Raw genomic sequence first — 11148 nt, 5'->3', positions numbered from 1 at the left:
AAGTCATCTCCATGTTTTTACCTGACATATTGTACTTTTATCACTAATGACTTCATACATTTCCTATACACAGCCAATCGATACACACACACAAACACACACACACACGGAGATATGCTGTCAATTCCATTTGGTTCTACTTTATATCCCTCATGAAATTGAGCACGATGAATGCTTTTCCAAGTTAATGAATGCATGTGCACATGTATGTGCACTATCATATTCATCAATAGGGGTTTTGCGGGAGTACCCCCTTGGGCCTGTTATATCAAGGGAGAACAAAATGACTATTTCTCCGGCCCTAGAAGCCTATTGTCTAAAAGGGAGGCTGCTCCACTGTCCTCTAGAGAGGGCGAGGGATGGAACCTTATTCCCAAACTGCCACTTATCTGGATAGGTGATAGAAGCTACATGAGGAGGAGTTTTGTCATCTGTGAAATGGGACTCATCTTTAACACAGAGCTATCCTGAGGTGTGAATGAGAAAACCTGGGGCTAAGGCAGGCGTTATGGAAAGGTGTTTCTCATTGTTTCTCCCAATGAGAATATAGATATCTTTATGAAGGAAGCAAATCTCTCTCTGGTATGCCTTGAGTTCAAAGTTTTAAAGACAGAAGGATCTCCAGTTTCTTGGGAGACTCAGAAGCTCTGAAGAGCTGTCCAACATCGTGTCTCTGAGCAGACCCTAATCCAGTTTCCCACGCTGGGAAGAAAGGCTTGCCTTTGATTCACCTGGTGAGCTCAGTGAGAGATGGCACCAGGGCAGCAAGCTGTGGCGTTTGCCTAACTGCTGCTCCTGGACTGCTCTGCATGTTAATACATTTATAGGAAAATTCTAGACCTGTTTCCCATTCAACAGTGCAGGGGTCCTCAGTTCATGCATCATCCAGCCATGTCACACCACAGTTTCAACCATCTGCTGCCTCCCTGTGAGACAAAAACCTAAAAAAGTACTGCCATTTCATTGAAAAACAATTGTCCATTCTTTCATTCACTAATAACTAAATATATATTGGGTTAAAATATATACTATTCCATTTGAGGTGTCTCATTAACTCTGTAGTAGAAATAAGATAAGAAGGAAAATTAATATATGGGCAAATTTAAGAGTTAAAAATGAGCTGAGATGGCTCCCTCACATTAGCTGTTAACTTGCTCAAGTTTCAAGGCGTTGAAGATTAAATAATCCCTCTTTGGACCCCTCTTCCCCATTCAGCCACAAGCCTCTCTATTTGTCTCTGTCTCTCTATTTCCTTCTCTCTCTCTCTCATGATGAGATTTCATTTTCTGTAGATAAACATAGAAATATAGAAACGTGCATAATAAATATGTAAACACCTACATAAGCAAACTTACAAGAAGATATGATGAAGATGAAAACATTCAATGGTTATCTCTGGGTAGTATGTTTTGGGGCAATGATTTTTTCCCCCTCCACATATACTGTGACATATACAGTGGAATGAACCTCATGCACACTGCTGAACACCCAACTGTCGATTAATACAGAAGCAGCATCCATGAAATTAATAAAAATAATACGAGGCTGCTCAAATTAACTAGGTAGCTTCATATGTACCATGAATGAAATGTTCATATTAAAAATGACTGAAATAAGCAAGGAAAACAAATTACCTTCAAATTCCCATTAACCACTCCTCTACTCCTCCCAGCTCCCTCTTTTCCCCATGCAAACCCAGCACTCACTTCTCAGACCACTAGATGTTCATCTCAAATGGGGTGGAGGATGCCTGCATGATGTCCTGCTGCTGCTGGGAGAGGGTGTTTATGGAGCTGGAGGTGGGTGTAGGCACTGGGATGGAGAACACACTCTGGGTCTCACTGGGGCTGGCATCCCTCACAAATAGCATGTCATTCACGATGCACTGACTGAGGGAAAAATGGGCCCTCAGACAACGGATGGATGGACACCCACACCCCCAATATTGACTCTGCTCCCACTGGCACTCAGCAACCAGACTCCTTCCATGCCCCCCCTGTGTCTGTCTCCCAGGATCCTTGACTGGTACCTCTGCCCCTCCCCACAGAGCCCACCTTTGGAGAGACTGTCTACCACCTTCACTCGATTTATAGGTTTATCCCCAACCCAGGGACAATTTCGCATTTACCCTTTACCACAGCGCAAGGGGTGGACACTCTGATCCCCATTCTCGGAAGAAGACACGGAGTCACACAGAGGTTGTGTGACTTGACCAAGATCACACAGCGAGTGAGTGTTGTGTCAAGGAGAGACCCCATAGGCCGATTCCAGAGCCCATGCTCTTCTTAACCACTAGGCTAGACTGCTCCTGGGATCTCCCTGCTGGCTTTCCACATTACCCAGTAAACCTAAGGTCTGAGCCACCACATTCTCACGGCCCTGACTCCAGGCAGGGATGGGCATTCCCGCCCACAACAGGGCTCTCACCTGGAATAGCTGGCAGGGATAATGATGAAGGTCCGGGTGAAGGCACGCACACAGCCCTGAGAACTTCCTTCCACTTCAACAGCAAACAAACAACAATACCCCTTAGAGCCGCACGTGCTGTACATGCTCACATGGCGGTCCCCAGTCAGGGTGTGACTGGACGCTCATGCTGAGAGGGCAGTTGTTCATGGGGGCCAGGGTGTCGGGAATGGGGAGGGCAACTATAGGAGCAGTCTGCGCCCAGTGACAGGGCCCCTGACAACCACTTCACATGTTCTTGGGATGCATTTTTCACAGCCGCCCAAGAAGAGGATATTACTACCCCATTGTGCAAATGTGGAAACTGAGAGGTTAAGTAAGTAACGGCCCAAGTTCTCAGAGTAAGGATCTGGGATGAGAGCCGCCAAACTCCACAACCTGTGTCCCCAATGCCCAGGGTGTGCACAGCAGACAGGAATGGACAGAGCTCAGACCTGCATTGTCTGTGGGAAGACTGAGGGCTGGAGAACACAGTGGGGACGGGGAGGGGAAGGGAGTAGAGGGGAGGGGAGGGGAGGGGAGGAGAGGGGAGGGGAGCAGAGGGAAGGGGACGGAAGGATAGAGAAGGGAAAGGAAAGGGAAGGGAAATGAAGGGAGGGGAAGGGAAGGGAAGGGGAAAGAAGGGGAAGGAAAAGGAAGGGAAGGGAAGAGAAGGGGAAGGAAAGGGAAGGGAATGGAAGGGAAAGGAAGGGGTCAGGGAAGCTGGGTGGTTCTGGAAGTGAGCCTGGCCAGGGGGAGGCAGCAGGGGGGCGTATGGGGTGGGGGTCTAAACACACTCACCTTCTTTGAACACCCCGCTGACTGAGAAGCAGAGCATCATTTCCTGAAAGGGAAGAGCCCAGGCGCCCAGTCACCACCTCCACCTCCTACCCACCTGCGCCTTCCTGGGCCCACCTGAGGGAGGAAGGAGGCGCTCACCGTCTGGAACCACGTGTCCACCACGAAGGAGCTGAAGTCATGCTGAGTCTTGGGCAACACACAGAGGGTGTGCACAATGACACTTTTTGTGTGCTTCAGCAGCTGGAACCTAAGGTCTGAGAGGGGAGGGGAAGCGAGCGAAGGTCAGGGGCTGCCACGCCCCAGGCCCTATGTTTGACCCCTTCACCGCCCTTTCCCACCCAGTCTTCCCATCACACACTCACGGGGGTCCTTGAGCTTCTTTATATTCCTGCTGTCCTTGAAGGACTCGCACAAGCTGCTTCTAGGAGACAAAGAGCAACAGTGGGTGGTGGGTGTTTGCAGGAGCTGGCCTGTGTCTGCTGGGGAGCCACACGGCCCAGGAGCAGAGGCTGTGCTGTGATACTCACGGGGCTGGGTCCTCGGGGTGGAAGGGAATGGTCAGTGAGAAGCAGGCTTCCTCGTGATAAGCACCCGCGAGACCCCGTCGGTCTCCATAGTCATGGATCAAGTAGTACCTAAGGGGGAGCAAAGAGGACAGTCTACCTCTGTGGTCTGGACCTCAAATGAGACTTGAAAACTTCCCTGAGCAGACCTGTGCTTAGGTGGCCTCACCTGTCCTAGCCCTCCTCCCCTTGCTCAGCTTCCCAGAGGTACTTACTGCTGCAGGAATTGCAGGATTAGGCTCTTCAGCTCATCAGATCCAAGGAAGCTGTGCTGGAATCAAATGGCATTTGAGACTGTGCAGTAGATAAAGCCTCCCTGCAACACCCCAAATGTTGTTTGATCCTCTTCCTCACCTTGCAGGGCTTTACTATGTAGGAAGTATCAATGTCAACAGTAACTGGTAATGGTAATTCCTGGCCATCCTGGAGAAGGGAAGAGGAAGTCAGGAGTGGAGACCAGGGGAGTGGCCCTGGATGATCCGGGAAAAGGATGGGCCCAGGAGGGTGAGTGTCAGAGGTCAGGTGTGAAAGGGCACTGGAAATTCCATGGGAAAGCTTACAGTCGATGTCTTCATCATGAGGTCCCGGAAGTCTCTAGTGTTATATTCAACTTCTGTGTGTGTGTGTGTGTATTTATGGGTATTTTTCCAGCAAGTACATTCATGTCATTTTCAGGAGTCCATATCCCCCAAAATGGTTAAGGTTCTGATGCTAATATGTGATCTAGGCAAGACCCAAAGGGCTTGAGGGTAGGTGCAGAGGCCACCGACATTTGTAAGAGACAATGATTTACGTAGGCACTTACCAGGCGTAACAACTTTGGGAAACATTCTCTGATGGCCCTGTCCAAAACCAAAGATAGAGAAGAGGTGGTTGATAGTTCAAGGTTGCAATGCTTCCTCTGAGTGAAAACGCTAATACCAAAAACAGAGATCAGTGTGTTCTGGCCCATCCAGCAGCAACCTTTGCCCACCTCTGCTCCTGATTTTAAGGGTTCTTGGTTCACTTCCCTGTTGAGCACTGATCACCTGTCATCTTACTGTCTGAAAGGCACTGTCTCCTCATCTCTCTCAATACCTTCACTTTAATATTCCTTCCCTCCCTCCCTTCCTCTCCTTCGCCTGGGTAGCTCCCACCCAGACTACTCGGCTTCCTTCTCCAGTGCCACAGGGACCAGCATTTCAAACCCATACTGTAGAGCTTCCTTCACCTCCCTTCCTTCCTCCAGGGCCCCACTGAAGGCTGTGGGGAGAAGAGGGAATGGGGTGGGAGCCTGGGGCTCTGCTACCTCACTGGGGGTCCAGCACTCTGGCAAGACCTGGACATGCCCCAGGGATGGCCCAGGATGCTGGGCCAGGGAGGTGAGTGAGGTGGAGCTCAGGGAGGGAGATGGAGGGGATGAAGACAGAAAGGGAGTGAAGGTAGAAGGGGAGAGATGAGAGAGACATAGGGGCACAGAGACAAGGGAGAGAGAGAAAACAAAGGGAAGGGAAAGAAGCTCTACCGTGGTCGGGGTCAGGGAAGAAGAGGGAAGAAAGGGGAAATGGCACACCTGTTGTGGCTCTTCACCTGCCCCAGAATCGCCCAGACACATCAGGTAGGAATGGAAAATATGCACGTGTTGGGCTGGGGGCACACTGGATGCTGGCTGAAACTTTGTCACCTGTGTGAGCTCAGCCAGACTTGGGCATGGGAAACAGAGCAGCTATGGGGGCAGATCTTCCCCAGAAGGAGGAAAGGGTCAGGTCCCAGCTCAGTATGGGTCTGAGGATCCGTGGCCCCCTCTGATGATCACCGTCTTCTCTCCCGATGACCCCTACACCTGTCTGAGTTGGTTCTTTATCTGAGGAATCATACCTGTCTCAGGCTGCCCAGGGCTCCTGTGAAGGACCAGGCGGGATGATGTGATGTGTGCAGGGAGGGATGGGAAGTGTCCCTGAGAGGCCTGTCCTTCTGTCTCCTCTACCACCTCTGCCCTCTGCCTTCCACTCCTGCCTCAGGAAGCTCTCTGATCACTGGTGGGGGCCCACGTCTGGCCCCTTGACTCAAGGAGCCCTGCTTTTTCTCAAGGAGACTCCAGCTCCTGGCACTGGGCTAGCAGAATGGATGTCATGACAGCAGCCACCCATGGCCTCAGCCCTCAGCATGGCACAGGAAAGCCCCCATGTCAACCTGGGAGAGGAGGGGGGACCCCTTTGGAGGAAGGGGAAGAGGGCCCCTCTCAGAATGGGGGAGGCAAACCCCATCTCAGCATGAAGAAGGAAGGCTTGTCTCAGCATGAGGCCCTCAGCTGGAGGACCCTTCTCAGTCCAGGGCGCCAGCATCTGGATCAAGGCTGGTAGCTCCTGGTCCCGGTGAGGAGGAGAAGCCCTGCTTCCTGGGGCACACTCTTGGGAGGCCTTGGTGGAATATAGCTGGGCGCAGGGATCTGGAAACAGACCCCAAAGCCCCTGCAGAGGTGAGCAGCTCGAGGGAAGGAAAGTCCTCACCGGTGATAGGCACAGAGAGAGCAGAAGGTGGGGCCTGTGATCCTCCCAGAAGACCAGGCCTGCCACCTTTGGCAAAGCGGCACTGTCACAGACAGACTAGGCTCCCATGGGTGAAGGTCACCAAGAAGGGTGACAGGGTGTTCACACTGACCTTACATAGGTGGACTGGTCTGGGAAGGTGCCACACAGTGGGTTCCCTTGCAGCCACAGCTCTTCAAGCTTCAGCCCTTGTATCTTTCTCAACTCCCACACAGACTTCAGCTGAGAAATATGGGGCGGAAGTGGGAAAAGGAATCCCAGGGAAAGAGGGACATCCGGATCCCTGCACCCCCAGGCCCCCCCTCCCCCACAGGTACCTTCATCTACCTCCTGTCATCACTCTGATGGCCACTAACACGCACCCCCCTACTCTCACCCCAACTTTGATCTGGCTCCCTCTTCTCACCTTATTTTTGGAGAGGTTCAGGATCTTGACCGTGGGGGCCATCTGTATAATGTCAGACAGGCCATCCAGCTGGTACAGTCTGTTGCTGCTCAAGTTCAAGGACAACAGCTGTGGGGCAAGAAGAAATAGAGTGAAGGTTACTATCTAGGACCTTGGAGACAAATCTGCCCTCCACCCCTTCTCTTCCACCCCCAACCCTAATACCAGCACTGGGCCTACAGCCTCACCTCAGGGAAATTCTTTTCGATGATCTGCAGGGTGGCGGCCATGCAGCTTCTTCGATTCAGAATTATATCAATACCAGAGTACACCAAGTCTTCAGGAAGGAGAGGGGAGGGAATCAGATGGCTGAGTGGGGTCTGGGGCCAGCACCAGGCCCTCCCCACATTACCATCCCTACGTCTCCCTCCAGGAAGACCCCTCTGCCCTCACCCACCCTAGAATTATTGCTGTCAACCGTACCTAGGTCAAGGCGGAGCCTCTGGAGGTAAAGAGCTTGCTGGGAGACATCAAATCGTTTGCTCAAGGTCAGCTGCGGAGAGAGAGATGGAGAGAGCTGCTCTGAGGCTGTGGTGTTGGCAGGGAAATCGGGGGCGAGGGGGACGGGGTTTGGGGGCTGGAGGAAGGAGAGGTGGGTCTGAGCGCTGGCACACAACATGCCTTGAGTCTGCATTACCTTTAGCTGCACCATTTCTTCTGGCTTCAACTTATCCCGCACAGAGTAGGGAACAGCAGAGGGGCTGACAAAGACAGGTATCTGCAGGAAGAAGAGGTGGGGTAAGCACCACGAACCCTAGTTCCAAAGAAGACAACCAGCCCCTGGCCTGTACTCCTTCCTCACGATGAGGTACATGTAACGCCTTTGACACATACCTTTCGGCTCTCCTCGTCACAAATCTTGAAGCTGACATCCATCAATGCAGAGGCAGTGCTAGCTTCCTGGACAAAGAACTGAGCCCCATTTTGCATAAAGTGGAACTACAGGGATTGAATGCAATAGCAATAGTATCAGAAGCCAACAGACCCTGCTGAACCAGGTCTCTCTCTCCCCCTTCCCTGTGCCCACTCCTCTGGCTTTGGCATCCTCTCTTACGTCCACTGGAGTGAAGGGGACACTGCAATGGCTCTGGATTGAGTTCATTAGCCATGTCCTGTCATACTTTATCCCAGAAGGAATCTAAGGATGAGAAGAAGGGATGGGAGAGAGGACAGACAACAGGGAATTTAGGGTGGAGGACGAACCTTTTCCTGTTCTTTTCCGGCCTTCTACTGAGCTTGAAAGGGCTTCTAAAGAAGGGACCACTGGCATGATTTCTTATGGGTGTGCATAATATGGATTTCCTAAATACTCTTTCTCTCCAAACTCTCTTACAAATAATCAAGGTGTCAGAGATGATCTTCCTTTTATAAATTTCCAAGAGATCCTACCCAGTACAGACAGACACTGCTTGCCCCTCAGAAGGTCTCCAGAGGCTCGACCCTCCATCTCCCAACTCAGCTTGGCAAACTGAGAACTCCAATGTGGAGTTGCTCCACATCCTTGGCAGTAGTTTCCATCTTTTCCTTGAGACAGGCTCCTCTGTTCTCCTTACAGTCAGCCTGTTCCCTTTACACTGCTTCTTGGAATCTGCCCTTAGATGAACAAGATTGTTAACTCCTGGTAATAAAAAGGGCAGATTACAAACTGTCCCCAGTGAAATAAACCAGCATCTCTACATGAGATCAACACAACTCCCCCTGGCTTTTCTCTCCGGCACATTGCATACATTTTTCAGGATACTCACTGTGACCCTGAACCAGCTCCCTGGGGTTCCGTCTTGTGTGTCCTCCCCCATTTCTCTCTCCAGAGGTTGTCTCTTTCTCCACAGAGTCATATGCATGTGGCCTTTACTGTCCCAGCTCACTCTCTTCTTGTTGCCTCGGAAGGTACAGGGAGAGCTGCAGGGGGAATGTGGAGAGAAGGAGGGTGAGGGGCCATAAGTGCTAAGTAAGTCTTCTGTACACCCTTGTCTCTTTGACACCAGCACTACAATTAGGATTGGTCAACCATTATTTCACTTCTAGCATGCTTCAGTTTTGCAGTGAGAGAAGACAAACAAGTCCACGGAGACTGAGAGAGGTGCATAGTCTCAGGGGCTGCTGTGTACAAACCCTGCTACCTGGCCAGTTACTGTCTTACTTCGGGGTTCCTCCTGGACATCCCTCTTCACCATGTTTCCATCATCCTCCTGGAGGTGTGAGGGCTGAGGCTCACACCCATCGTGTTCATAATGAGGGCTCCTCTCGCCAATTACCTGGGAAAGAACTCCAACCTTTCTTTCTTCCTTGAGGTGGTCTACCACCATCACTGTATTCTTAAAAGAGGAACAAAAATACAAGTTTGAGGACACATCTGTGGTCCACTTACCACGTACCATGTCTTAGGCTAACAGGATGGTCGGGCAGGCAAAGTGCCAACCTGGCCTTAGGGACCAATCCCACAAACCTCAGAAAGGAAACTCTTCTGCCTGTCCAGAGAGGACAGCCTTATCCGACAGATGGCACTATCAGGGGAAGAATCGAGGAGGAGCTGGATGAGGAAGAGGAGGACAAGGAGGAGAAAGAGGAGGGAGGAGAGGACAACTGCATTGAAACTTTTAAAACAATGGAGCAGGACTGATAAAGAACCAAGGTGTATGCGTCCATGGGTTAGACTGGACACCAGTCATATATATACCAGGAAGGCACCCGAATCTTGCCTTTTCTCAGGACTTTCCAACAACCACACCAATACCTCTCTCGTGCTTCCCAAATCCAATCAGCCACCAAACCGATTCCACTGACAACCAGCAAGCTAGCTGGTCTTCTTTTGCCAGTACACCAGGAGCTTTAATGTCAGGTGGCACTGATGTAACAGCCTCCTGAACAGTCTCCCTTCCTCCAGCCTTGCCCTGAACAATACTCTGTTTGAAAGAGCCAGAGTGAGCGCTCTTTTGGGCCAGCTTGAAATGCCTTTCAGCTCAGCAGGCAACTTTTCCTAACTTCAGCTCTTCTAAGATAAGGGTGTGAATGATAACCTGGAATGTGTCAACCTCCATTTCCAAGTGTTTAGGGATTCTTCTTTTTGCTTTCTATTACTGGTTTCTAATTTGATTCCATCGTGGCCAGGGAACACACTCTGGGAGATTTCAATTCTTCTTTTTTTAAAAAAATAAATTTATTTCTTTATGGCTGCGTTGGGTCTTCATTGCTGCACACGGGCTTTCTCTACTTGCAGCTAGCGGGGGCTACTCTTTGTTGTGGTGCACGGGCTCCTTGTTGCGGTGCTTCTCTTGTTGCGGAGCTTGGGATCTAGGTGCTCGGGCTTCAGTAGTTGTGGCACACGGGCTTCAGTAGTTGTGGCACCGGGATCAGTAGTTGTGGCACCGGGCTCAGTAGTTGTGGCTCGATGGCTCTAGAGCGCGGGCTCAGTAGTTGAGGCGCACGGGCTTAGCTGCTCCGTGGCATGTGGGATCTTCCTGACCAGGGCTCGAACCTGTGTCCCCTACACTGGCAGGCGAATTCTTAACCACCACACCATCAGGGAAATCCCTCAATTCTTTCTGAATTTACTGAGGCTTGTCTGATGGTCGAGGAGATGGTCAAATTTGGTGAATGTTACAGAGACCCTCCGGGAAAAACCTGTACTCTGCGGTTGGTGGGCGGACTGTTCTATTTATGTCATGCAGATCTCGTTAGTTTACTGTGTTATTCAGGTCTCCTATATCCTTGCTGATTTTCTCTCTAGTAATTCTGTCCCTTGCTAAGAGGGAGGTGTGTGTGCAAGGTCCCCACTATAATTATAGATCTGGCTCTTTCTCCTTTCAGCTCCACCAGTTTTCGCTTCATGTACTTTTGAGGTTCTGGTGTTTGGTGCGTACACATTTAGGATCTTTATGTCTCCCTGGTGTCCTGATCCTTTCATCATTTTGTAAGGCCTTTCTGGCTCTTGTTCATTTTCTTTACTCTGACATCTACTGTACTGGATACTGAAGCCACAGGCACACTGAGAAAGTGTCCTGGGTATACCTCACCTTGTATTCACTCCTAGGAGTTGTGTTGCTGTTCACCACTTCACAAATTCTCCCCTCTAACATATCTAATTCACAATGGGAAAAGATTTAGAAGTTTTTCGGCACCTGCAGAAATAAGTTCGTGTCAATTCTCTCTCCCATAGGTGGATTCACTAAGGGTATTTTATTTTTAACACATTCCACTGAAACAGTGAACCAGCAGATAATCACACTAGTGGCTTGTTGGGAGGGAGGATTATGAAAATTACACTGTTAGAAACCAGCTTCCTTTGGGGTGTAATACTTAAGGTTCTCTAAGTTTGTGTGCTGTGCCTCTTGTACATTATTCCATGTTGTCTCAGGGCACACTTATG

General features: G+C 50.4%; 1 protein-coding gene across 1 annotated transcript; it reads right to left on the bottom strand.

Annotated features, from left to right (window-relative positions):
- Nucleotides 1-1702: 1702 nt before the first annotated feature.
- On the bottom strand, nt 1703-8971 carry LOC136793444 (nuclear RNA export factor 2-like). Its single transcript, XM_067023833.1, is given in 18 exon segments — nt 1703-1889; nt 2428-2500; nt 3247-3289; nt 3385-3500; nt 3609-3667; nt 3774-3881; nt 4025-4080; nt 4164-4232; nt 4615-4651; nt 6450-6559; nt 6744-6851; nt 6971-7059; nt 7206-7275; nt 7420-7500; nt 7611-7721; nt 7837-7920; nt 8528-8696; nt 8919-8971. Coding segments are annotated over 18 exon segments (1608 nt in total). The 5' UTR covers nt 8957-8971.
- Nucleotides 8972-11148: the final 2177 nt, after the last annotated feature.

Source organism: Kogia breviceps, chromosome X, assembly GCF_026419965.1.
Source record: "Kogia breviceps isolate mKogBre1 chromosome X, mKogBre1 haplotype 1, whole genome shotgun sequence".
Classification (NCBI taxonomy): domain Eukaryota; kingdom Metazoa; phylum Chordata; class Mammalia; order Artiodactyla; family Physeteridae; genus Kogia; species Kogia breviceps.
The sequence above is the reverse complement of the archived record's forward strand: the minus strand, read 5'-3'. Positions and strand labels throughout refer to the sequence as shown.